The sequence below is a fragment of the Prosopis cineraria genome, unplaced genomic scaffold (genome assembly GCF_029017545.1).
Source record: "Prosopis cineraria cultivar Desert tree isolate PC_DT_omini unplaced genomic scaffold, ASM2901754v1 PC3, whole genome shotgun sequence".
Classification (NCBI taxonomy): Eukaryota; Viridiplantae; Streptophyta; class Magnoliopsida; order Fabales; family Fabaceae; genus Prosopis; species Prosopis cineraria.
In genome coordinates, this window is record NW_026555334.1 from 35,030,282 (window position 1) to 35,057,452 (window position 27,171).

Here is a 27,171-nt window from a genome sequence, read left to right on the forward strand (position 1 = left end):
TTGTCTTGTTTTCTAATATTCAACTTGTATCTTCTGTTTTCATAATATCTTCTACTCTAATCTTACGCGTTCTCTAGGGTTATTGGTTTTTGATTTATTTTTAAATAGTTTTAAAATCCCATACTTTAAAAAAATTAAATAAAAATAAATAGTTTTAAGAACTTGGATTTCATTCACCTTAGCCACAATCAATCCTTATTTATAAGGGTTGTGTAATTAGTAGAGTTTAGAGTAGGTTAATGATGAAATTCATTACACACTTCAATTATTTACCTCTCTAAAAACATACTTGAAAGTGACAGTCTAGTTTCTCATAGCAATTTCTCTAATTTTCTTGATAGTTTTATTGAGCGAGTGATCAATAGAGAACTCATTACAAATGAGCATGAGTATTTTAATAGAGCCAGAGTAGATGTTGACTTTGTTGAACTTTTCATTCCAGCAAATGTTAAGACCTTCAAGAATACATATGAGTTCAGTGGCTATGTTAGGATGATACTTAAGGTATTTAAAGAAGCCTCTAATCCAATTACCTTTTTCATCATGGATGAGTCTACTGCATGCAGCTACACCATAGTTATTTACGAATCTGTCAATGTCAAGTCTAACCCACCTTGCTTTAAGGGGCACCATTTTGCTTTTGATATATCATTTTGAGGAGATAAATGGTTGAGTCTTGATTGAAGGTTAAGATAACTAAGAATATCTTGGATGCTTGTAAAAGTAATATCTTTATTAGTGATACTTTCTTCAGAATAGATGTTCTAGCATACATAGGTGAAGAGTATTTGCTAATAGGTTTTTCTTGCACTTGAACTTCCTGTATCATTCTTTACATTCTAAAGTATCCATTCCTATAATGAAAGAGAAAAGAAGGTATTAAGTTTAATTTATTTCATTAATTTCATTCAAACCTCTCTAGATTTCTTATAGTCTCTCAAAATATAGATAGATAAGTCTAAAGTGTTACAACCAAAAGGGCATATCATGTGGTAAAGGTTGGTATCATTAGAGTGGCTAAACTTAGATTATAAGCGATCTCAAGCTACTTTCTAAAGGAAGAATTTAATTTTTCTCATAAATAGGCCATTTCCAAATCGTAGACCAAATTTTAGAGTTGGTGTTGCCTCAATAATTCTCAATAGCCTTATAAGATTTAATTGTGAAGTTACCATTCGTAGAAAGCCTCTAATAAAGAACATCATCATTTGCAAGGTGATTAGGAAGTTAGACAAGAGTGATAAAGTTGATAATGTCTTAATGAAGATATCTTTGTTTGAGCTACTTTCCAACCACTAGCAGCAAAGTAGAAATATGAAACTCTAACATGAAGAATAAAATTAGCTTTATAAAAGGCATACTTCATAAGAGGTTTAGGAAGGGGGGACCATTTTTCATGCCAGAAGGATATTTTATCCCCCTTTTTAACTTATAATCCACATGAGATATAAACTGATCCCAAACTTTATAAATACTAGTCTATGTGTAAGAACAAGAGTTGATTTTATAAACCATAGGAATGGCTGGTATATTGCATTTATATCTATCACACAATACTCAAACCTAAAGGTAGTTCAACTTGGTAATAATACCCCAGCAAAGTTTTATAATGTAGGCCTTATTTTGACTTTTTAGCTTTCTAAAGCCAAGACCTCCATTACTTTTATCCTTAGTAAAATAATCCAAAGATATGAGATATGGTTTTTTAGTTCTATCAATCCAGTCTCAGAGGAAATTGCAAGAGCAAGTTTCCAATTCAACTAGAACATTGTTAAGTAACAACATAGTCTGCATTACATAAATAGAAATTAATGAAAGAGCAAATCTTACAAGAATGACTTTCCCAATAATGTTAAGATAATGTCTCTTCCAATTGAATAGATACAAGTTCATTTTATCTAGGGAGGGGCAAAAGTAAGTTTGAATACTCTATCATAGAATATTTGAAATCTTAAAATATTTTTCAAGATCTCCAATTAGGGAAGGGTTTTTTTAATGCCAACAACAAGGTTTTCTTTTTTTTTATTATAAGACCACGACAAAGCTATACAAAGGGACTATATTCTAGTTATATCTAAAACTATGAGGTTAGTACAGTCTATTAGGGGAACATCAAAAATTGTAACATTAAAAGTGTCGTGTATCGATCGGTGGGCTAAAAGGTTAGCACATCTATTTGCTTCTCTATAAATGTGGTCAAAGGTAACAATCCAGTCTCTCATAGTGAGCTCTTTGATTTTCTTGATAATGCCTGATAAGGGGTGACTTCTAGAGCATATGCTATTAATAAGTGACAATGCTTCCATTGAGTTAGTGTAGACATTGACTTTAGTTAATTTCATATTCTAATGAGATTAAGACCTTCAAGGTTTCTCATAAGTTCAGCTGAAGTGCTAAGTTGATATCCAAGGTATTTGAAAAATCCTTTAATCCAACTTCCTTTGTCATCTTTGACGATGCCTCCACAAGCTGCAACTCTATTGATTTGATTAAGCTGTTAGTGTCGAGTCTAACCCATTTGTGATCCAGTGGGCTCCATTTAACCTCACTAGCAATATCTTTTCTATTCAAGCAAAGGGTTTTGGTCAGGAGCTTTAAGTCATTATTTATTTGTTGGATACTAAAAAAGGCAATGTCACTGTCCCTGGTGTCTTCTTCTAAGTATAACTTTTTACATCTATTTTTCTAAATATTCCAACAAGCTTTTGTAAAAAGTCTCTTCCAAGGCATTCTTCTTGTTTTTAAGCTTCTTACTTCAACCCTTGCATTCTAAATAATCCAATCCTATATATTAAGAGAGAAGGTGTTAAACTTAGTACGTTAACTAATTTTTCCAAACTTCTTTAGCTTCTTCATAGTCACGAAGAATATGGATTGAAGAGTCAGGAGAGTTATAACCAAAATGACAGGTACATTGCTGGGTAGTATTCCTAATTGTATGCATGAGATTAAGTTGGATATGGTTTAAGCTAGCCTTCCAAAGAAAGTATTTTATTTTTTCATATCTAGACCATTTCTAAATCTTAGTTCATAAATCAGAGTGATGTTGTTCCTTGTGTGACTCCATAGTCGTATAAGCAAATTTGATGGAGAAATTACCATCTGAGGAAGGTTTCCAAAAAAGGACATCTTGCTTACCCTGTTGATTAGGAGGTTGCATAATAAAGATACGCTTGATCACATCAAAATAGAGATAATGAATTTAAAGATTGAAATTCCATCCTCTTGTATTTTTGCAAAAATCATAGGCCCTAGTATGAAGAATAGAATCGACATTAAGGAAAGCATGCTTAACAAGAGGGTCAGGAAGTGAAGACCATTTATCATACCAAAAAGATATTTGATTTCCTTTACCAACTTTCCAACCTACATGGAGCATGAATTTATCTCAAACTTTGCAAATGCTACTCTAAGTATAAGAGCAATTGTCTGGTTTAATAACCATCAAAATTTTAGGGTTATCATATTTATATTTGTCACGTAAAATTAAAACCTAGAGATAATTAGACTTGTTGATGAGGCCCCATCAAAGCTTCATAATGAAAGCAACGTTTTAATTCTTCAGTTTCTTAAGGCCAAGTCTCCCGTCTTTCTTATCCATAATAATTCTTTCCCAAGATAGAAGATAAGATTTTTTATTTCTATCAATCGAATCTCAAAGAAAGTTTCTAGAGATTTTCTCCAATTCTAACAAAATGTTATCATGTTAGAGCATAGTTTGCATAATGTAGCTAGGAAGAGCTGAAAGGACAAATTTGATAAGAACATATTCTCTACCATGTTCAGATATCTACTCCTCTAGTTAGCCAAGCAAGAGTTTGTCTTATCAAGAAGAGGGGCAAAAGTGACTTTGGACACCTTTTCATGTATAATAGGGATTTCAAGATATTTTCTAAGATTTTCAGTGAGAGGAATCCCTAGTTCACCACTAATTTGTGTAGCTATATTAATATTGACATTTTTTGAACAAAAGAGCTTCAATTTTTCAATGTTTATTTTCTGTCCTAAGGCGTTGCAAAATTTAGAAAGGCATTGTTGGATGATAATAGCTTGCATAAGGGAACACTCTACAAAAAGTAAAAGATTATTAGCACAAAAAAAAGTGAGAAATAAAGGGACCATTAGTTGTTAATCTAATTAGTCTCCACTCATTTTTTTCAATACTACTGTTAATGCAGTGGCTTAAACATTTAAAATAAAGGATAAAGAGATAAGGAGAAAGAGGATCCTCTGGTCGGATGCCACAGGAAGGTTTAAACTCTTTAGTAGGTTTACCATTCCAGAGGACTCGCATGTAAGTAGTTAAAATGGCAGCTTGGATCAAATTCCTGAAGTGTCTATTTATACCAATGGATTTAAGAGTATCATCAGTAAAGTTTCAAGACAATCTATCAAGGGCCTTTTCAAGATCAATCTTAAGTTCCATGAATCTTTTTTTACCCATTTTGTTTCTCATGGTATGGATGACTTCTTGGGCGATAATGATATTGTCGCTACTTTGACGCCCTTGTATAAAACTGCATTGTTTTTCACTGATTAGATGATTCATACAAGCATGAAGATGATTAGAGAGGATTTTGGTGGTGATTTTGTAGCTCACATTACAAAGGAAAATAGGATGAAAGTCTTTCATGGAGATGGGATGACCATTCTTATGGATAAGAGTGAGGAAAGTGTCATTGACCATCTTAATAGTTTCGGGTTCCTTGAATACTTTTTTGACAAGCTGGATAATACTATGATTCAAGTCATCCCAGTAAGTATGAATGAAGCCAGTATTGATACCATCAAGACCTAGTGCATTAAATGCCCTAATCTCAAAAGTAACATTTTTTTATTTCCTCATCAATCACCTCTCTGTGTAGAGATTAAAGCTGAATGTAAGAGAAAGTAGGAAAACTTTTATCAGAAATAAGCTTGGGTTTAACATTGAGGTTATCCTTATAAAGATTGTCAAAGTAGGTAACAGCCATATTTTTCAATTTATTTTGATCTTGAACCTAGAAATCATCTTTAGCTTTTAGTGAAAGAATCCGGTTCCTTTTCCTTCTAATAATAGATGTAGCATAGAAGAATTTGGTGTTTTGATCTCCCTATTTTAGCCACTTACATCTAGATTTTTGAAACCAAATAAGCTCTTCTTGCAAAAAGACTTGATTGTAATCTTCCCATAGAGATTTTTTTTCAAGTTCTTAAGAAAGTAATTATCTCTTTAGTTTCTATTCCTATCAATTCCTTCCAAGCAACGTAAAATCCTTTTCTTTTTAGAGGATATATTACCAATTTTTCTCTTGTTCCAAAGGGGAGCGGATGTGGTAAATACAAACTCCTTCATTCCAATCATTAGTACTCCAAGAATTTTTGACCAAAGGGTAAAAAGAATCTTTAAGAGTCTAAGTAGCATGACATCTAAAAGGAATATTCTTCTGCTCTTGATAGTCCTTCCTTATAAGATGGATTATGATTGGGAGATGGTCAGAACCATATTTGAGAAGATGAAAGGAGTCAACCTAGTGGAATCTGAGTCTCCAACTAGTATCACAGAAGGTCTAGTCTAGACGTTCTTTTATTTTACCTTTTTCCCAAGTAAATCTATCACCATAAAAATTTAATTCAAGAAGATTGGAAGAACTTATACATTGTCTGAATTGTTTCATGGTTTTCCAATTAAAGTTGTCACTACCAAATTTGTCTTCACAGAAAAGATAAGAATTAAAATCCCTAACTATGAGCTAAGGTTCAGTATTATTCTGAGCAATAGAATTAATAGAATCCCAAAGAAGATTGCGGTTAAGAAAGCAAATAATAGTTATTAGTAGCAGTAATATTGACCCTGCAATAGAGAAGTTGGACATTAAAATAAACATAATCAATATTAATAATATCATTATTCCATAAAAGCCAAATACCTCCAGCATAACTTGTTGCTTCAATATGAATCCAATCAGAAAAGCTCAGTTTTTTAACAATATTATAAGCTCTAATGCCACTAGCTCTAGTTTCTAAAAGGATAAGAATTTGTGTATTATAAGTTGCAGTTATTTCTTTAATGTGCTTAAGAAAACTTTTAGCACAAGTGCCCCTACAATTTCAACAAATAATATCCATAAAATAAATAAAAGGATTAGGTAAACCTGGATAAAAACTAGACATCTGTGTCTTTGATTTCATCATCACTAAATTCCTCATCTTCCAAGTCTTCATTTTGAGTGTGATTTAGGTAATCCTCATCCAAGAGGTCATCATCCAAAATGTCATCCCCATAGTTTTCAAGAATGATGTTATCTACATTATCCAATCTTGGAAATTAGTTGTTTGGCTCCATAGCAATAGCTTCATTTAACTGGGTTTCGAGTATAATGGTTTAACTATCTATGGGATCATGAGGTTCTCTCTAGTCAAGTTGATGGTTAAAAGGGGTTGGAGAATTTTGATCAAATATTCCAGGCTGAGCATTTCTCCAAATAATTAAATCAAGGGAATAAAATTGGTCATTGTCACTCTATTTTTCATTTCTTTATCAGAGTTGCTCTTTGTAATATTCTCGGTATTGGGCCTTTCTGCACTCATCTAATATCTTTTATTTCCTTTCACAACATTTTGTATTCTTTTAGTGGATCTAGTAGTCACGTTTTTGGGCTGAATCTTGGTTTGGGCAAATTTTTCAAGGTTAACAACATTTGGCCTATTCCATGAAAAGCTAGGCCCAAAACACGTGCTTTTGTGTCCTTTTTAGCTCCATTCAGTTTTTCCTTTCCCTTAGTACATTCAGCCATGGCCTTAACCTCCTAGCCAGTCGGTCTAAATCTTTTCATACCTGCTACTTCCTTCTTCCTTTATTTTTTCATAAATGCCAATTGTTCAGGTCGACTGTTGCTTATTCTTGCATCATCTCTCCCTCATATGTCAGTTTCTTGCTCAAGATTTGCGAGTATGTTGAATAGTGTCCCAGATGTAGGCTTAAGTCCTTGATCGTGACATGTTGATCAACTATCAACTTGATTTCTTAGATTTCGTGCGCTTCTAAAGCGTCTTGCATCTCATCTAAATCTCATGAAGTCTCTAAACTCCTCTTCTAGTAAGTTTCCATTAACGTCCAACGGACCACCTGTATTTTGAATCTGATTCCCCTTTTCTCTCTCGTGGTTCTTTAAAGCTACTAGATTACGATCATGATTCGTGTTTGAAATGTTACCATCATTCTTTTTTACTTGCTCTGGGTTTGATTCTTTAGATTTTAGGGACAATTGCTTTTGTTATGCCCATAGCACCTATAATCGAAGCAAATTAAATTTAGGCTCTCATACTTCACATTTTAAAGTTCATCTCTTATTAGGATTCTAGGAACAAGTTTCATTTGTAGATCCACTTCCACACTTATTCTCGCAAATTTTCCTCATTTAGTTTTGCCATTCTTGTCTGTAAAGTTTGCTTTTGATAAAGAGTTCGAGCCCACCTTTAGTGTTTTGCCCATGTAGTTGCCTATCCTCTAAAGGATTTCTTTATCATAGCATTGAATAGGGAAATTTGTTAATCTAACCCATAGAGCAATTTTGCCTAATATGTTTGAGTTAGGATTGAAACTAGGAGACCACCTTTGAACTAAAATGCAATGATCAAATATTGTCCAGGGGTCACCATTGAATATTTTGTCATAAGCAAAGTGGTCTTTAGTTCTAACTATATAGTAGCTATTAACCAAATCAATCAATTCAAAATCTTTAAGTTGTCATATTTTTACTAACCTAGGTTTGAGCTATCTAGGATTGAGTTGTAGTCTCAACGTGTTGATAACTATAGTATCCATCCAAGGCATACATATTTTCTTCCATTCTTCATTGGAGATCTATAGAGCAGGGTATTGATCCATTAATTTCATTGTTCTTTCAGATGGTGTCAACTCTTGCTCTAATTCTTTAGCAAGAGATTCATTTATATGCTTAATTTCTCTTCCTGAATGGATTCCATAGCAACCATTATAGCCTATCAATAATTCTTTATAAGAGATGTGTATTTTGACTCCTTGAATCAATGCTGTTGATTTGTCTTGTTGAACATGATTTTCTAGGCCTTCATCTAATTGAACGTCCATTGGTTGTTCTTGTTGTTGATTGTTTGATTTATCAAGTTGGTTTAAGCTACATTGTTGAATTTGCATTGTTGATAGTTGATGGTTTTCTGAGCCTTTGTCTATCATTTCATCATCAAGCTTGGAAATATTCTTGTTGAACAAATCAATTTCTTCTTTGAAAGCAGGAGGACTCATGATTTCCTCTTAGGAAAACGCAGAGAAGATGAAATTTGGACCAAAACTTTGATTGAGATTCATGAAAATCAACAGAAGAAATGCAAGGCAGAAGAAGCAAAAGATGAACCTTCTCTCTCAAAAGCTGAAAAGGAGGTGGAGTTTTTCACTCTAGAGCAAATATTTTTGCTAAAAAACGACGTAAACGATTTTTCTTATACGAATTGGCAGGGTTTCTTTTTTATTTGGCTACGGTTGCCACAACGTAAGTCACAACACAAGGCCCCTGCAAACGTACAAAATATAAAGTATAATTTCAAATTTCTAGCCCCCTGGGGACGCCCCTACCGTATCTTCGCCCCACAAGAGATCTACGACAGGCTACAACGCAACCCCTAGAGTAAGAAAATAGAAAAAGAAAGGGAAACCACCGAAGATGATAAATGCCAAAATAAATAAGAAGCAGACGATAATGATAACAACACATAATTGAGGAAAGAAAAATCCAGCGTAAAGTTGCATGTTTGTCCATCACGCACCAAAGCTTTCCCTGTCTTTCTTTGTCTCTCTCTCTCTCTCTCTCTCTCTCTCTCTAGTCTTTCACCATATCACGTTATTGGATTGAAGCATTAGATTCAAGCAATTCTGGAATATAAAACCCTAAACTCGTGTGATTTAATCTATCCTTATGCGTAAAGATCGCTGTTTTAGGTATGAACTTATTGTAATTTGAATCTGCATTTCTCCTTTCTGCCAGCACAATTTGAGAGAGAGAAGGGGGTTCTTAGTGGAACGAGTCCTGGAGGGAGGGAGGGAGGAGGAGGAGGAGGAGAAATGCCAAGCGTAGCTGTGAAGCTCTATAGCGTATTCTTCAAGATTCTCTTGAAGCACCGTTTGCAGAGTCGGATTCAAACGCCATTGGAAGAAGCCAATCCATTTGGAATCACGTCCCGCCCCGAGGAATCTGCTACTGCGGCTAATCCTTCCTTCGCCGATGGTATTGCCACCAAGGACATTCATATCGACACTTCTACATCTCTTTCAATCAGAATCTTCCTCCCCGATTCTGCACTTACCCCACCCGAACCCGATGCTAAAATTTCTCTCAAGGCTAAGCCTAAACCTAGGAATAAAAGACTTGATCTCGAATCTGGATCTGCACAGGTCGATTCGGCGAATCGCCTTGCAAACGGTTTGCCTGCTCGGCGTTATAGTTTTGGTCCTTCTGGTACGCCAAGCAGAGAAGAGCCCAGAAGGAATGGTTATGGAGGGAGCAATGACGTAGAAGGGTTGAATTTAATGACAACCGGCGCAGTGTATAGAGGTTACTCGCCCGAGTTAGATAACCGCCGTAAATTGCCGGTAATGTTGCAATTTCACGGTGGTGGTTGGGTTAGTGGGAGCAACGATTCTGTTGCCAACGACTTTTTCTGTCGGCGAATTGCCAAACTTTGCGATGTGATTGTTCTTGCTGTTGGTTACAGGCTCGCGCCTGAAAGTCGATATCCAGCAGCTTTTGATGATGGATTGAAGGTGCTGAACTGGTTGACAAAACAGGCGAACTTAGCTGAATGTAGTAAGTCGCTCGGGTTACAGAGGGGAAGTGGGACTGAGTTTAAGAAACCAGATGCTCACAGGCATATTGTTGACTCGTTTGGAGCTTCAGTGGTAGAGCCATGGTTGGCGGCTCATGCTGATCCCTCAAGGTTACACTTTTTATCCCTTGGTTATTCTAAGAAATTTGTTCCAGTCTATCATGCTAGACTAATTTAATTAAGCATCACAGGTTGTGATAAGTGTTGCTTTATTAGTACTGGGTGCTTTAATTTTCTATTTTGGCATACTCTGTCACTTTAAAATATAGGTTGGACTGATGATCAAAGATTCCCTTCCTTCATAGTTTTACTGCTTACTTGATCAAGGGATCTCAGAATTGGGGAGGAGGTAACTAACCGTGTTGGAGATTTTGCACTCAAAAGTGGTGGACTAGTGTTAGTCGTCAGTTGAATTTAAAGGACAAAAAAAGTTAAAAGGGGAGTTCTGGTTTGATGTCAACTACAAATTTACAATGAATCGACTGACTTACAAATGTGGTCAAGTAAATAGGGGGAGTTATCAGTAGGCTTATATGATCCTGTGTGCTTAATTCTTTTCTAGTTGTTGTCAATGCTAGCACTGCCAGAAGCTCACGTATTGGTACTTTTTCCCGTGGCAAACATGTATATCTGGTTCATGTGATTGATTTGGGATTCTCAGATGTTATCAAGAGAAATTTGATATTGCTTATTTTGAAACTAAGGACTCAAAATGCAGTCAAATTTTATGGAGTCCTCTCTTCTCTTGATAAACCTATCAGTCTGTATTGAATTGAATTTCTTACTTGTTTATTGTTGCTCTTTCTCCAAGCTCCCTATAATCTTAGTTGAATAGCAATAACAATTTTGCATCACTATATGTAGACCTGGAGTTATGGAAATCATTGTTGCTAAACTGAGCATTGATGTTTCTATTATTGTTTGCGTCGCATTTTCTTTCTACTGCCTTGTTTCCTCGGGTCGTTATATTAGTTCATTGACTTTTTGAATGTGTTTTTCACCTAGCCCTTAAGGTTTTAGTTAACAAAATAGAAAGATAATATAACAAAGTGAGAGGGTTTGAGAAAGTGATGGTGAAGTGATTACGGGTTGCAAGATATTCTTCCAATGGGGACTACTCAACAACTAACTCAGGCCATCCTCTACTATTTAATAAGAAAATTGAAGGGTTTTTAATGAAGGGAAAAACTTCTGCTTTACTAGTCTCTGAATCTTTTTCTCCTTTATGACTGACATTCTTGTTTGTTGTATGATGATGGTTTCTCTATAAGTTGTCAGTAGAAATTTGAGAGTTTCCCCTTTTTATTTCCATTTGTTTATTTTATTAGCTTGTGTTTTCTTTCCTGTGTTTTCTAGGTAATCTCTTTGACTAAGTACTTACAATTTGCTGGACACTAATGCTTTTCAAATGGTGAATTACTCCTTAAAAGAGCGCGTAGTTTGCGTTAAAGTGATCTGAGTGAAGTTTAGAGGATGATTTTTTCCCGACTGAAAGATAATTGTTTTTGATTGATTATAGTATCATCTATGATTTGGCGGAGACTTTTTCTGTTCCCACTTCGGGCAGCGTTGTTTATATAGTGTTATGCTATGCCTCTCAAAAAGGGGCCTTGTTTGAAATTTGAAAGTACAGAAACTATGCTGACAGCTTATGTTGCACGCCAACATTTTTGTGGTAAACTATTGTGTGTCACCTTTGTTTTCTGTGTCATGCTTCCTTTAGCTCCTTTTGTATGCTAGTCATTGTGGAGTTATGTATTGTGCTGGTTCACTGTCTGACCTTATTTATTTTTCCTCAAAAATTTGAAACAGGTGTGTCCTTCTTGGCGTGAGTTGTGGTGCAAATATTGCTGACTATGTAGCTCGAAAAGCTGTGGAGGCAGGCAGGCTTATGGACCCCGTCAAGGTGGTGGCACAGGTCTTGATGTATCCATTCTTTGTTGGGAGTGTTCCCACTCATTCGGAAATAAAGTTGGCAAACTCTTACTTTTATGATAAGGCTATGTGTATGCTTGCATGGAAACTATTTCTACCCGAGAAAGATTTTAACCTGGATCATCCAGCCGCTAATCCTCTAGTCCCAGGCCGAGGGCCTCCGTTAAAGCTGATGCCTCCAACATTGACTGTGGTGGCAGAACTTGATTGGATGAGGGATCGTGCCATTGCTTACTCAGAGGAGCTCCGGAAGGTAAATGTTGACGCTCCTGTTCTGGAGTACAAGGATGCAGTACATGAATTTGCAACGCTTGACATACTCATGAAAAGCCCTCAGGCCCAGGTCTGTGCTGAGGACATCTCCATTTGGGTCAAGAAATATATTTCTCATCGAGGTCATGAATTCTCGTATTGAGGTGGAGATAACAGTTCTAGAGTACGTGGAAAATATTTTACTTATGAAATTAACTCCAGATGGCGCATTCTACCACTAACAGTGATTGGTGGTGGCGTCGTATTCCTTCATTTTTTTTTTCTCTTCTCATGCTTGATAAAAGCCAAGTTTGCTCCACTTGTCAGTTCTTTTTGTAAGATATAGAGTTGTCTAAAAGTAGGATTAGTTGAGCCTGGGAGATGCATTCATCTCATATCACAACAGCACCGTTGGACGTTCTTGTAATGTTGAGATCCTTTTGTTTGCTGCATGTATTGCGATACACTCTCTCTCATGAAAAGATACCAATTGAATGAACTGCTCTCAACTTGCGTGTGTTTTGGCATTCCTATAATCTGGATTTCAACTCTCCAATACATGATGCCTTGCAGGCTGCAGCTCGCGGTGGTAATGAAATTTCTTCTCTAAAATCAAAATTAAGTTTATCTCGCATTTGGACTTTTGTTTTTTTTTTTTTTTTTAATTGACGATATTAAATTATACCCTTTCCGATCTTTATGATGAGACAAACTTTAAAAGTTTTTTTATCCTTTTTTCCTGAAAATTTTTTTTAATTTCTAATATAAGGTAAAGTTAGAGTAATTAACATATTTTTTCCATTTTATGCTTGTTTATTTTTTATGGTTTGAATTATTAAGCAATAGTTTATTATGTTTCTTAATAGGAAAAAAGGGTAGAATTAAAAAAATTGCATACTATTTAAAATAATTTTAAAGATATATATTATATTAAGGACTAAAGGAGATTTCTTTCTTTTCCAGCTATTATTAAACAAACAACTAAAGGAGATTTATAATACTGAAGAGAATTAATAATGAAAGATAACACTAACAAATTTTGGTCCCTGAAAGTCTCTTCATTTACCTTTTGTTTTTGGGCCAAGATGGCTTTCCTTGCATATAATTTAAGAAAATAAGGAGACCCTTTAAGCTCATATATTTTTGTCCAGAGATCCTTTTAAGAAATAAGGACCTGCATAACTAGAGCTTCTATGAAGGTTCTTTGAAATGGGAAAGAGTCTATAGAGTTCCAACCTTCAAAAGGAATAAAATAAGAAAATTCTTTAAACCCATATATTTTTGTCCTTTGCATGGAAAGATTGGGTATGATGATTCAAGAACTTTGTAGGAAAAAGATATGAAAACCTCTAAAAATCTCTGCCTTTGGACCTCTTATCTCACACTTATTTTTTTACAGATGACCTTGTTTTGTTCTTTGAGGCATCTTCGGAGCAATCTACTTTGATCAAGAAAGTTATGTCAGATTTCTATATGGTCTCAGGACATAAAATGAATTTAGGAAAAACCAAGCTATTTTGCTCTAAAAAAGTCAGTTGTCAGCTTTCTTCTTATATCAATCAACACCTTAGAGTGGGACTCACCCTGAACTTGGACAAATATTTAAGAGTTCCTTTGCTTCACAAAAAAAGTCACTGAAGGTATGTTCTTGCCTATTATTCAGAAGGTTCAGTCAAGGGCCTCTTCTTGCAAAAGCTCCTTTTTGAATTTGGCTGGTAGATTAGTGCATATAAAGTCTTTCATACACCCCTCTCTTATTTTATGCAAACTATGCATATTCCTATAGGTATCTTAAAGGAAATAGATAAATACAGTTGCAATTTTTTCTAGACATTGGGAGGATCAAAAGAAAATGCATCTTATTTCTTGGAATACCATTAGAGAATGCAAAAAGACAGGGGGTTTAGATATAAAGAACTTGCAAACCCAAAATCAGGCTTTTTCTAATGAAATTGTGTTGGGTTCTTCTTAACTACTCTAATGCCCTTTGGTTCAAATGCTTGAGGTCTAAATATAGATGTGGTGCAAGGTGTCACTCTGATAGTTGTTAAAAAGAGGTCTATCTCTCATACTTGGAACAGCGTTGTTAAAGTTTAGGACAATTTTCTCCAAGGGGTGAGCATGAAAGTTAACAATGATAGAACCACTAGCTTTTGGTGGGATCATTGAGCTCCCCTAGAAAGACCCTTTTTTTCAAGCAAACCCCTAGAAAGACCCTTAATTGAGTATGTTTCCAATAGATCTATCCCTTTTTGATGCTCGTGCTAAGGTTTTGTGATTTTTATTCTAGCTCAAGCGGGCAGGATATTTGTGCTCTCCAAAATTATTTTCCTACTGCTATTGTTGAGAAAATTTTGGCCTTCCCTCCTCCAACTAGTCAGGAGAATGATAGTTTCTAGTGGAGACTAGCTAGTGATGGAGGGTTCTTGGTCAAATTTGCTTGCTCTTTCCTTGAAAGTGGTACATCTAATGGTTTATCCTAGATTTGGTCTCGTTTATGGGAGTGGCCTTTACTGGAGAAAATCAAATACTTCCTTTGGCAGGTCCTGCATGAGCATCTCCTAAGCAACCTTATTAGAGCAAAGAGAGGAATTACTCAAGATGCTTTTTGCCGTTTTGAGTATGGGTGTGATGAGAGTGTCATACACATTTTGAGAGATTGTAAAAGAGTGAAAGAAACATGGGAGAAAATTATTAATAATGTTTTTCTTAACAGACTTTTCCCATGCAGCTTGCAGGAATGGTTTCAATGGAACACAAGCCAAAATTTAGGAGGCCGAATCTTTCAAACTTGGCACTGGACGAAGATTTCTGGAACCATTATTAAAGGAACTCAACACAATGCTGAGAACATTATTAGCGCATGTACGTCGAAGCTGATGGAAGAAAGAGGTGTGCAGCACCTCAACTTATTGGACAATACTCAAAACAGAGGCATAAGATTTCATTTGGGTCGCTCCAACTGATGGCACATTGCGCTTTTGATGTGGATGCATCTTTAAATCAAAATAATAGTGTAGCCTATGGAGGATTATTCAGGGACTCAAAAGGAAAGAGGATTATAGGTTTCACATGCAAATTGGGGCACATGCCAACAACAATTGTTGAAGCCAAGGCAATCAAATATGGGATTGAGGTCTACAATCTTGTTCATGCAGGGAAAGTATATGTAACTTTAGACTCAATGGAGGCTATAGGTTTAATATATCAAGGAATAGCCAGGAATCATTCGTTTTATAACGATATTGTGGAACTTCAACAACTTGTGTGTGAACGCCAGAATTTGGAATTGCAACACATTCATCATGAGGGTAACATGTGTGCAGATTTTCTTGCCAAGCTGGCCCATGAGGGACCAAACCACTTGAAGCTTCTTCATGACATTCCTAAATGTTATATTAATCTTATTTTACAGGACCAAAACAGGGTCAGTACCGTGGCTAGGCAGCTTTAGCCTTTCCTAATCCCAAAATAAAAAAATTGTTAGGAAACAAAATGTTTGACACCCCCCCCCCCGGGGGGTTTTTTTTGCTCAAAATGCCTTGGCTGCTGTGGCCTGTGGCTTCGCGTATATAAGTGAATGAACTGGAAACATTATTTTCTTTTCTTTCTTTCTTTCTTTCTATTTTTGGACCAAGAAGCATCGTTTTCTTTCTTTTATTTTTTTTGGGACCAGGAAGTGTAGTTTTCTTTTAAAGCATTTGAAAGTGAGGGAGAGAAAAAAGTGGAGGAAAAATAATATTTTTTTCTACTTGATTATATACTTATGGAGAGAAAAGCAGAGGGGAGATAAAAGTGAGGAAAAAAAATATTATGTAAGACCACATTTTTATTTCAAATATAAAGAGATTTTGGAGAGAAATTTCTGCTACCAAATTTATCCACCAATTTTTAAATTTTATATTTATAGTGTAATTACATTTTGATCATGGACTTTTGTTAAAGAAGCAGTATATTTAATTTTTAAATTAATTAAAAAAATGCTAATTCTAAATTTTCAGTTAAGTTCTTTATATTTGGTTATAGTTTCAAAATTTTAAGATTATTATATATATTTAATAATTTAATAAATAAAATTATAAATTTGATAAAATAATTTTGGATCAGTATTAGATAAAATAATTTGTGATTATGCTTTTATTCAATCAATAATACATAATAGAAATTATTATATATATAATATGTTAAAATATTAAATTTTATTATATATAAATATTTTTTTAAATAATAAGGTTATTATTTTCATGTAAAATTAACAATTTCTTTTTTATTTTTCCTTCCTTAGCCAAGCACGAGAAAATATTATATCTCTATACTTTCTTCTTGTTTTTTTTTTTTTTACCCTCTCTCATTTTCTTTCCCTCTTATTTTTCCTTACGAGCCAGCATTCAAGTGGAATATCTCTCCTGGTACTTTTCTCTCTTTGTCTTGTTATTCTCACCTCCCCAATCTCATCAAACCCAAACAACTTTGTGAAGGACAAGTTGGTCTTAGGACACTCGTATCGTACGAATTAAAAAAAAAAGCTGAACGGTATGAAAATGTGAAGTATTGCGCTAATTTCTTGTGAGTTTGTTTTTTTGACATCTTCGTAATAAAAAATTTTAAATTATTTTAAAAATTAATCAAACTATTAAAATCATGCTTTATTAAAATATCGTACTTGCATATTTTGATTAATAATTAAAAAATTATTAATAAAAATATTCTATGGCTGACTCAAATATAAGAATGAGTCGCATTTAGATAGTGGTAGAAGATTCAAACTTCCACTTTAAAAAAGACATATAATTAGTAGCCGTAAGAACACAGTGGGTGTAAATAGCTATCAATAAGTCTTGGTTAAAACCATTGTTTCATGGCGTGTTAAAAAAATTTTAAAAAAATGAAAGGTGTACAATTTATGTGTTTTATTGGAAAAAAATAACAATTATTTCGAATAATTGACCAGAAAAAGGAATAGGTTTCTATTTTTATTTTCTAAGAAGTCTAATGTTTACCTATTCCAGAGAAATAAAAGCAAGTAATGTGGTGAAGGATTGGTGCTTATTATTGCGATTTGTTTTGAACCTTTCACTCGAAATCTTCGGATGCATGCAGTATATATACAGTCATCAACCTTGAACTGCTTCGCTCACTGCCACATTCATCGCTCCCTAGTCCACTCCTCACTCCATTTCTCACGTTCGCCTTTCGACTTCGTTACCCTCCGAGTCTCTTCTTTCGTTTCAGGTTTCTCTAAACAGAGTTATGGGTGCCAAGATCAAGATTGGGATCAATGGTATATACATTATAGAGAAATGCTGATCATTTCTACTGTTTTATTTCTGTTGAAAAGTTAAAATTTGTTTAATTTGTTGATGATCTTCTGATATTGACTGTGTGGATTTTGTCTTTGTTCGATTTTATGATTGTGAAGGATTTGGAAGGATTGGCCGTCTGGTCGCCAGAGTGGCTTTGCAGAGAGATGACATTGATCTCGTCGCCGTCAACGATCCTTTCATTTCGATTGATTACATGGTAAGCTTCGCTATTTAACCTTCGAGTGTTTTATGATCACAAATGTGGGACATTCTGGGTGGATTGATTTCTTCCAATGTTGATCATAATACTTCGTTGCCAAAGGTGTTAATGAAAAAGGGTATAGGATTATGTCATCATATTTTTAACTGCCTTGATCATTTCCGCCTGTCTGCATTAAGTTGTTTCAAATGAGTCTGAGCCACATGTTACCGAGTCTTGCATTTGCGTATATAACGTTGGAGTTTTGCCTGCAGACCTACATGTTCAAGTACGATAGTGTTCATGGCCAATGGAAGCACCATGACATTAAGGTTAAGGACTCAAAGACCCTTCTCTTTGGTGACAAGCCGGTTGCTGTTTTTGGTACAAAGTATGGTTCTCTAATGCCTGATTCCCTATACTTGGTAATTGGATGGGACGTGTTTCATGCCTAAAAAGATATTAGGCCAACCATGAATCATATTATTCATGGTTTATAAATAGTGTCGTTTCTTGTTGATTATATATTTATATATGCTGATATACCCATGATTTATCTGATCAGGAACCCAGAGGAAATTCCATGGGGTGAGGCAGGAGCTGATTATGTTGTAGAATCCACTGGTGTTTTCACTGATAAAGACAAGGCAGCTGCTCACCTGAAGGTCTGTCAATATTAAGCACTCATCTGGTGTATCGAATTGTTTATTACACTGATTGCCACTATCTTAAATTGTTGGATTTCCCCTTAAAATTCTTCTGTTCTGGAAAGTTTTAAAATAATTGAATGGAATAACAACAGAGGCATGCTTGCCTATAAAAAATATGTTGGAAGACTCTTGCTGATCATCTTTCATTTTTTATATTTGATGTCTTGAAACCTCTTCTTCCGCTGAAATAATCCTTTCTCCCTAACTTGGTCTGTCTATCCTCATCTTTGACCTATCCTCTTATTTGTGTGACTGATCATACTGTTTTGATGCTTAGGGTGGTGCAAAGAAGGTAATTATTTCAGCCCCCAGCAAGGATGCTCCAATGTTCGTTGTTGGCGTCAATGAGAAAGAATACAAGTCAGACATTAATATTGTCTCCAATGCTAGCTGCACAACCAACTGTCTTGCTCCACTCGCAAAGGTAGTTGGAAACTTGATTTTTTTAAAACTGTGGAAGACTAATTCTTTTAATGCTTTGAAAAAGATATGCTTCAATAGTTGACATTATATCCTTGAAATGTTGTCAGGTTATTCATGACAAATTTGGAATTGTCGAAGGTCTTATGACCACTGTCCATTCTATCACTGGCAAGTATCCAAGGGTTATATATTACTAATTTCTCTAAGTTGAAAAGGATTTAGTTGTCCATTAACTTGTCTTTCTTTGTCTCACAGCCACCCAAAAGACCGTTGATGGACCATCAATGAAGGACTGGAGAGGAGGCAGAGCTGCTTCCTTCAACATCATTCCTAGCAGCACAGGAGCTGCTAAGGTATTTGTCTTGCCATATGGATCAATGTGTATCCCCTCCCTATATTCATTAAATTTTAAGTATAGGTTTCTCCCTTCAGCCATAGTTGTCCTTGGCTCAGACAGCCATGTCTAACCTAATTTTGAATTCAAATCTTATGAATGTTGCCCCTTTCAGGCTGTGGGTAAGGTACTGCCCTCACTGAACGGAAAGTTGACAGGAATGGCTTTCCGCGTTCCAACTGTTGATGTTTCGGTGGTTGACCTCACTGTTAGACTTGAAAAGGGGGCCAGTTATGATGAGGTTAAAGCTGCTGTCAAGTAAGAATAGGTTTTTCTTCTTGAGACAAAGATATAAAGTGATGCTCTTTATTGTTAATCTAGATGAAGTTATGATTTCGCTATTGTGAAGGGCAAGTTCTCATCTTCCAGTTTCTACAAATTCCTTGCAGGGAGGCATCTGAGGGAAGCATGAAGGGAATCCTTGGTTACACAGAGGATGATGTGGTGTCCACAGATTTCGTAGGTGACTGCAGATCAAGCATTTTTGACGCAAAGGCTGGAATTTCTTTGAGTAACAATTTTGTGAAGCTTGTCTCTTGGTATGACAATGAATGGGGTTACAGGTAACGTGGACTTCCAAACCTTTCTTTCTAAAATGGTGTACACTTCTTTCAATTCCTTATGAACGTCTGGTTTTTATTTTTGTGGCAGCTCACGTGTGGTTGACTTGATTCGACACATGGCTTCTGTCTAAGGTAATCTGCATTGAGTTTGGCTCAAATCTCATCTTTTGGATCAGCATTCAACTTGCTGCACCTCCGGCTTTATAAAACTAGTTTTGTTTTTTTCTTCTATTCTTTCATAATAATGCGGTCTTTCTGGATAAAGTGCTTCAGATAACTTATTTTTCTCCAGATTGCTTCTCGACTAGGAAAATTGTTAATGGCCCCATTGCCGCTTTCTTTATGGACATAAAGTCTTGTGAGATAATTTTTTGGTTATTCTTATGGAAGAGTCCTTGTGATCAATTAAATCCTTGTGATCTCTTTATTATCAATATTATGAAGCAGTACTCTTATTCATAATGATATATTTCTGCACAAAATAAACTAATATTTTCTTAGAAAGTTGCATGTTGCTTTACTAGCTGTTGTCCATTAAAACAGCTCTCAAAAAGACATCCAAGCTACCTTAAAGTAATTTAATCAAGTCAGCATATTGCTCCAAGCCTTTAACTCGGCCATTCGTCCTAAATGGAAGGTATAAAGATCACTTGTACAAAGAAGGGTATAAAGATCAATTTGTAGTCATAAGTCCGCTCTCATCTCTGACCAGTTTTGATGGAAAGAATATTGTCCGAGAAAAGTCAAATTTCAAAGGCAAACCCATTTGATAAAACACAATTCGATAAAGATTTTGAGCATATTTTGTTTTGCAGTATTGTTAAAACTATGATTTGGTTGAGGTTGGCCAAAAGCAAGTAAACGTTACTTCTTTTCTAACTACTGTTTTGGGCTTAAACATAGTGTGGGGAAAACAAAATGTTTTGTTCGGTTTCAGCTATGGTTTTGAAAATTGTAGTTTGATAACTGCTGGCAAAATATGCTTTGAACTTCAAAACCATGGTTAGCCTTCTAATATATTTTTTTCCCCAAACAGGCACTATCGTATGATATGAGCCCCATTTGATATTTGAATTTGATGTCATTGCCCCACAGTTTACAGTGAGATAACCAGCGAATAATTAATTCTTTAGAAAAAAAAAAAAGACCCAAAAAATAAAAAACTGAGAAGGGAACAATTTTTTTCATATACATGCGTCGCCTTTAGGGTAGAAGAAAGTTATGTGGCCACCAGATTGAAAAATTCTCTTCTCTCGGTTCCCCCTTTGGTAGTGTCTCACGGAAGATGAATATACAATAAACGAAGCTGTTTTTTTTTTTTTTTTTGATAAAGAATGAAGCTGTTTTTCCATATGCTGAAACTCGCGCAATCAACATCACAACTAGAAGTGGGCTTGTCCGTTGGACAAACATAAAACCGAAGAGGGGCAGAGAGAGTGGGGGAGACTTGAAATTATAAAAAGAATGCAGCCCCAATAAATAATGACACACGTAGAAACTAAAATAAATTGTGGTTTCAGTGAATCAATCACTGCGTGGCTCACCCATTAGTGATGTTTTTTTAGACATAATGCATGACATTTTTAATTGAAAAAACAAGATAAATTAATGTTCATGTGTGGCAATTTTACTGGCCAATATTGGGAACAACCAGTTATTAAGTAGTTACTAAAGTTCACTTGCAAAAGGACGTCACCTTTTAATTGTGGTCTTATTGCTTTTAATTTTGTAATAACGTTTCAGTTTGTTCCTAAGAAACGTGTTGCCTAGTCTTTGTCAACAACGATGGGCAAATGCAAGCTATTCAACACTTGTATAGATAAAGAACTATCACTCGTACCTGTATAATGAAACACTATATTGATGCATCCCAGCTGGCATCTGAAAAGCGTGATGCTCGGCTTTTTTTAAATCAATGCAGATGCTAAGCCTTCACAAGGGGCTGTTAGACTAGTGGTAGATGGATTATCTAGACTCAAGGAAATAGCCACTTGTGGAGGTTGCATAACTAATGACAGTTGGGGGTGGATAGTGGGTTTTTGTTGGAAACTTGGTACCTACCCATTGACCATAAATTGCTGGGTATATATGAAGGCTCACAACTTTGTTGGTTTAAAAGATTTACTAGCATTGAGGTGTACACAGATAGTGTTAAAGCTATAAATCTTTTGACAAGAGGACATCATGAAGATCGCTCCTACCATAAAATTGTTCAAACTACCTGTAATTTACTTCTTAAGAATTGATCCATTTCTTTTTTTTTTTTTAATGTCATTACCCATGCCCACAACCTTGCTAAAGAAGAGAATTTGCTGGAGAACCTTTTTTGTATCTTTGATCATTCCCTACCTTTCATTAGACTAGGCAGAGGATGATGATTGATTGCTTATTTGGGCTTTTATTTTGTTTTTCCCTGTAATGTTTTCTTTTTTCAGTTTTTGAATGATATTCAGTTTTTTTTCAAAAAAAAAAAAATCAATGCAGATGCCAAGACAAGGCAAAACTAAGGTAATAATACTGCGTCCGAGCTCACAAGAAAGTTAGAAACTGTGCTCAGTCGGACCCTTTCGTGATGGATTACTACATTATGGGAACTGAAAGAATCAAAGAATTTCGTCGGAATCGATGTGATTATTAACTTAGTACTATGCTCCACAATTCAATCAGGATCACAAAATGAGCAACGCTTAGTCAATTTCTCCCTCTTCTACATCGTTTACGGTCTGTGGAGGAGTAGAGGGTGGCTCTGCAAATTCCTCTTCATCGTCCACTTTCATGTACAATCCTAGTTGTTCCAAGGGATTACTGCTCCCAAACTTGAAGCTACCCAAGCCATCTTGTGAGTGATCAGGACTCGTCTCATCCACAGAGCTTGGTTGCTGTTCAGCAGGAGCAGCTCTAAGCATTTCCAAGTCTTCCAGAACCCGAGAACTCTCATCAACTTCAACAGACTTTTCAACCTGCATAAAGTTCCAGAACAAGCTCCAATAAAATCCGTAGCAAAACAGGCTAATGAACAAACATGGTCAAACATATATTCTCCTCATTTACCTCTATCAAAGCTTGCCGCGCAGCTTCTCTCTCAAGCTCCCTCTTTCGTCGAGCTTCTGCAGCAGCTTCTGCTTCTGCCCGCTTTCGAGCATCTTCAGCAGCCTTTGCTTCTGCCTGTAGCCTTGCTTTTTCTGATCACAAAGTAATATATAGCGGATGTAATAAAAGAGGTTTAACAGCCACTATGGCAAAGCACACTTTATAAACAGCAAATAGTAATGTCGTCAAATCACCTTTCCTTCGCTCCATCTCCAGTTTTTCCCTCTCCCTATTCAATTTCTCAAGATCTCCCATCTGACCCTGATCTCAGCCACGTCAAAAGGGTATCACATGAGATTGAAGAAATGAGCGGAAAACAGATTTACAAGCAGAGCACATTCCAGGCTCAAATTTTTTATAAACCTGAGTTAGTGTCTTCTCTCGAGCTTTCAAGATAGTATCAGCAAACCGATTCTTCAATAATGCAGCCCTATAGAGTTTGTCGGGAGAAACCTGTCTTGGAACACTATCCCCTACAACAACCCCTTAGTAGGTATCCAATGTTAACGGACAACATATATCTCGTATAATTTCTACTCCTAGCCTCTTACCATCTCGACACTGGTCTGAGTCAAAAGAATTTGGCTTCTGCCCAATATTATCATCAACTTGGTCCAACCCAACAACAGGTTCTGCATGACGTCAAGGCAAGAATCCAAGTCACTTATAGTGACAACAGAGAGATTTTAAAGTGAACACTTAAAGAACAGCATCCAAAAAAAAAACAAGAAGCTAATTTGAAATTACAAATACGGATGATCAAGATTAACATCAACAGAAGCCTGCTAGACTAACAATAATAGCAAGAAGCCGTGAGGAGAGTAAAGAATACAACCACAAGTAGACAATGGAAGGGAACCTGGGTATAACTTTTGCATGTATACAAGTCATACATACTCCATATTAAATGGCAGATCATAATCACTGTAACTAGCATAAAGAAATCAATCACGAGATGACAGACAAGCAGAACAGCGAATCATTACTCACGATTCTTTTCTAGAGTATTCATGACCCAAGTCTTTTCATCCAACTGAGCTCCATGACCCAAACTTTCTGCTACCTAAAGAAAAACCAAGATGGATAATTGGAGTTCAGGTAAAGTCCAACAGAAAACAGCATCAGCAATTAAAAGACGGTTCTTTTCAAATGCAATGACAAGAGATAACAAAATATCTTAAGAATCCAACAAATACCTTTGACGTTATTACTGGACCTGCTTCAGCATCCTTAGATTCAGAGTCAGAAGAGCCTCTAGAATCTGCATTTAAATGCACACATTAGATATTGGGACTCACAACCGCACAAAAGCTTCATATTTAAATGTTACAAATGAAAATTTAGACAATTGACCCAGTCCTTAAAGAAAAGTATTATAACCCCATCCTTAAAAAATCTTGGTTAAGAATCAGAAACAACAAACTCATGCCATCCTCATGATATTATCATGCATCAGAATCTCAGCACAAATTCATTATTTTTATAAGAATTCAACATGAAGTTAGCAGATACTGATATACAGGATTTGATCAATTCCCAATCAAAAAGAGGTGCCGGTAGGTTGAAACCCCATATAGATTAAAATAGGATCTTTGTCCCACATCAGTTCCCAGATGTATAACATAATATCCCTACATTCAAAGTCAAAAGGTATAGAAGTGTCCAAAACTCACATACCACTGGAGCTTCCTGCGCCCGAACATTTATTAATTCTGTAAGTTGCATCCTTCTCAATTTCCAAAGGAGGACAACTTGTGACAGGGGGTTCATTTACACCAATGTCCACATCTTCATCACCAAGGTCATCACCTAAGGTCGGAACATATTTAGATAAAATATCAAATAAAGTACACCTTCCATGTAGCCGATCCCACCTAGTGGGATAAAAGCTTGTTGTTGTTGTTGTTGTATCAAATAAAGTACACCCACACATGCACACACACGCACCCACTCACTGAGTATAACCTTTAAACGGTTGCAATGATAAGTTGCTTGGTCCAGAATCATTCAACAACTACAACATATATAAATGAGAAGAGGTCAGAGGAAGAATAAAGTAAGCTCAAAAGAAATATTAAACTAGCTTAACTATGGAAGAGAAGGAAACAGGAACTGCAGGATAATACCTCCATTTCACACAGTTCAGACTTTTCATTGCTCTTCTGCTTCACTTGCAAATATTCATCCAAAAGCTTCCGTAGACTGGAGAGTGCATCATCACTGAGATCATCAATATCAATCTCAATCTCGTCCTCTCCACATTCTCTACCATTTGAACTGTGTTCTTTTAAGAAGTCAACAATATGCCCAGGCAGTTCTCCCAACAAAGACTCCAATTCCATGCCGAGATTGTGCTTCTCCTCATCGGTCATAACTTGCTTAGCAGGAGGTATAACTTCAGTGCAATGGGGAATTGTTGCGATTTTCCTCTTTTTTGAAGGAGGCACTGGTCTAGCTGCTTCCACATCTTCACGGGCGCAAGATTTTGCTGGCACTGGATGAGCATTGGTTTTTGGAATTTTCTTCTCAATCGCTTTCCACCTCACTTCAAAATATTTATTCAGGGTAGCAGCCATGACATGGACATCGTTACCAGGTGGATTGTAGGTCATTGCATTTGAAAATGTAAGCTTTACATCCTCACAAAATTCCAAAGGACCTGAGCATGCACCTGAAGCTATCTTGCTTTTTATTGTTCCTAAATCCATAGGATGCTTGATAATAGTGAAATAATCTGGAAGATTCAACTTCACCACATCAACAGGTGAGTTGAAAACCCAACCATATTGGTGGTTCATCAATCGCTTTAAAAGTGCCTCACACTGTTTCATCAACAAGGTATTTGCAGCTATTGGTGAACAGGTCTGTGTCTGTGGAGCAGGCTCAAACTTCCCAGAAGAACCCCGGTTCAATCCACAAGGTTTCTGACTTGTTGGATTCAATTTTTTCCCCGATGTAGAACTAGGGACCAATGATTTTCTGGACTTCTCTAATTGAGACCTATTGTGTCCATTACTACAGCTAAGAATATCACTGGATGATGACAACGTCACACCATTTGTTCTTTGAAATTCAACTTTCTTCTGAAGTAGCCGAATCTGTTCAAGCTCTGATCTCAACCTCAGCACCAAATCCTTTCTTTCAAGGGGTGAAATATCTGACAACCGAAGAACTTGCATGGGAACACCAAAATTGTCACAGTGACTTGAATTTAGACTAATACATCTCCTCGCGGGGACACTAGAATTCTCTGAAACCGTTATCTCAGTATCTATTGGTCCTGAGCTACCAGACCCCTCTGATTCACCAGCCGTCTCGACTGCATTGCCATAATAACCTCCAGAGAACCTATTACTCTTAGCCATCATCATATTTAGAGATCTAACAACTGTAACCCCTTTGGTTCAATTCCTGACCTATATGGCAATGTAATGCAATGCAGTGCAGTGCAATATTAATTAGCAAGGGCCTATTGGGTATGTTCTGATAATCAATACCGCATAGATTATCAAAGGACTCTTTTAGCCTTGATCGCCCAAAAACCAAAAAAACTTCTAATCCATCCTGTTTGTTAGCCGGCAACCATACACAAATCAACCGTGAATATTCAGACAGCAACATCAACCAAAAAAATCACACAACAACATGATCAGATCTGAAAATGGAACAATGAAAAGATGGACAATTGATCTGGAAATGGCAAAAGAGAAGAAAAGGTAAGTTCGAATGGTGAGTTAGAATGGAGAAGGATGACGCTGCTGGTGAGTTCGAAGAAGAGGGCTGTCGCTAGTGAATTCGAAGAAGAAGAAAGCCGACGTTGGTGATTTCAAAGAAGAAGGCCGCCGCCGGTGAGTTCGAAGAAGAAGAAGAAGATCGTCGCCGGTGAGTTCGAAGATGAAGGGAGCCACAGGCGAGTTCGATGAAGGAGAAGGCCGCCGCCGGTGAGTTCGAAGAAGGCGGAATGATGGGAGAGGGTGACAGAGGAGATGAAGGGAGAGGCGGATGGCGGAGAGGAGGGAGAGGTGGGCGGTGCGGCGGGGATTGCAAAGAGGGGAGAGTTGTCTGACCAGAAAAGGGATCGCGGGACAAGGAGTGTGCAGAGGGCAGAAATGTTTAACAAGGAAGGCTCGTATGGTGAAAGAGTTTTTTATAAAATTAAAATCAGAATTAAAATTAAAATTAAAATAAAATTGAGTTATAAATGTATGTTTGGTATGAAGATGAAATTTAAATATAATATTAATAAATATATGTATTTAAAATAAGTAAAGACCAAAATGCCCTTATAAGAAAAATAAAAAACTTAGTCATCATGATGGAGTGTGTATGTGAGACACTTATGACAATTCCATGAAATTATGACAATTTCATCATGATAGAGATGGAATTGAATTTTAGGTATTTTAATAGAATTGAAATTCATAAGAAATTGAATTCATGCATATCAAACAATTGAAAGCAT

At 36.1% G+C, this 27,171-nt stretch overlaps 3 protein-coding genes across 3 annotated transcripts; 2 read left to right on the forward strand and 1 right to left on the reverse strand.

Annotated features, from left to right (window-relative positions):
- The first annotated feature begins 8,736 nt into the window (after positions 1-8,736).
- LOC129306595 (probable carboxylesterase 11) lies at positions 8,737-12,536 on the forward strand. The gene is made up of 2 exons (XM_054947271.1): positions 8,737-9,951; positions 11,653-12,536. Exons 1-2 carry the CDS (start codon positions 9,080-9,082, stop codon positions 12,188-12,190), a joined length of 1,410 nt encoding a protein of 469 aa, XP_054803246.1. The 5' UTR covers positions 8,737-9,079; the 3' UTR covers positions 12,191-12,536.
- Positions 12,537-17,126: 4,590 nt separating this feature from the next.
- LOC129306158 (glyceraldehyde-3-phosphate dehydrogenase, cytosolic) lies at positions 17,127-20,053 on the forward strand. Its single transcript, XM_054946563.1, has 10 exons — positions 17,127-17,308; positions 17,447-17,547; positions 17,805-17,920; positions 18,095-18,194; positions 18,517-18,663; positions 18,770-18,830; positions 18,918-19,015; positions 19,172-19,314; positions 19,446-19,619; positions 19,708-20,053. The coding sequence occupies exons 1-10, from the start codon at positions 17,278-17,280 to the stop codon at positions 19,748-19,750; spliced, it is 1,014 nt and encodes a 337-aa protein (XP_054802538.1). The 5' UTR covers positions 17,127-17,277; the 3' UTR covers positions 19,751-20,053.
- A 2,061-nt stretch (positions 20,054-22,114) lies between these two features.
- LOC129306329 (transcription factor GTE8-like) lies at positions 22,115-26,821 on the reverse strand. Its single transcript, XM_054946862.1, has 10 exons — positions 24,836-26,821; positions 24,675-24,723; positions 24,387-24,518; positions 23,906-23,970; positions 23,700-23,772; positions 23,261-23,341; positions 23,073-23,182; positions 22,904-22,970; positions 22,671-22,801; positions 22,115-22,579 (listed from the first exon to the last, which is right to left on the reverse strand). Exons 1-10 carry the CDS (start codon positions 26,078-26,080, stop codon positions 22,307-22,309), a joined length of 2,226 nt encoding a protein of 741 aa, XP_054802837.1. The 5' UTR covers positions 26,081-26,821; the 3' UTR covers positions 22,115-22,306.
- Positions 26,822-27,171: the final 350 nt, after the last annotated feature.

Coding starts and splice junctions, on each gene's coding strand:
- LOC129306329 (XM_054946862.1), bottom strand. CDS start 26,080: ATGATGATGGCTAAGAGTAATAGGTTCTCTGGAGGTTATTATGGCAAT. Junction 24,724..24,835: donor CTGAACTGTGTGAAATGGAG/GTATTATCCTGC, acceptor TATATGTTGTAG/TTGTTGAATGATTCTGGACC. Junction 22,802..22,903: donor GGAGATGGAGCGAAGGAAAG/GTGATTTGACGA, acceptor CTTTGTGATCAG/AAAAAGCAAGGCTACAGGCA.
- LOC129306158 (XM_054946563.1), top strand. CDS start 17,278: ATGGGTGCCAAGATCAAGATTGGGATCAATG. Junction 18,195..18,516: donor AGGCAGCTGCTCACCTGAAG/GTCTGTCAATAT, acceptor TTTGATGCTTAG/GGTGGTGCAAAGAAGGTAAT. Junction 19,620..19,707: donor GACAATGAATGGGGTTACAG/GTAACGTGGACT, acceptor TTTTTGTGGCAG/CTCACGTGTGGTTGACTTGA.
- LOC129306595 (XM_054947271.1), top strand. CDS start 9,080: ATGCCAAGCGTAGCTGTGAAGCTCTATAGCGTATTCTTCAAGATTCTC. Junction 9,952..11,652: donor GCTCATGCTGATCCCTCAAG/GTTACACTTTTT, acceptor AATTTGAAACAG/GTGTGTCCTTCTTGGCGTGA.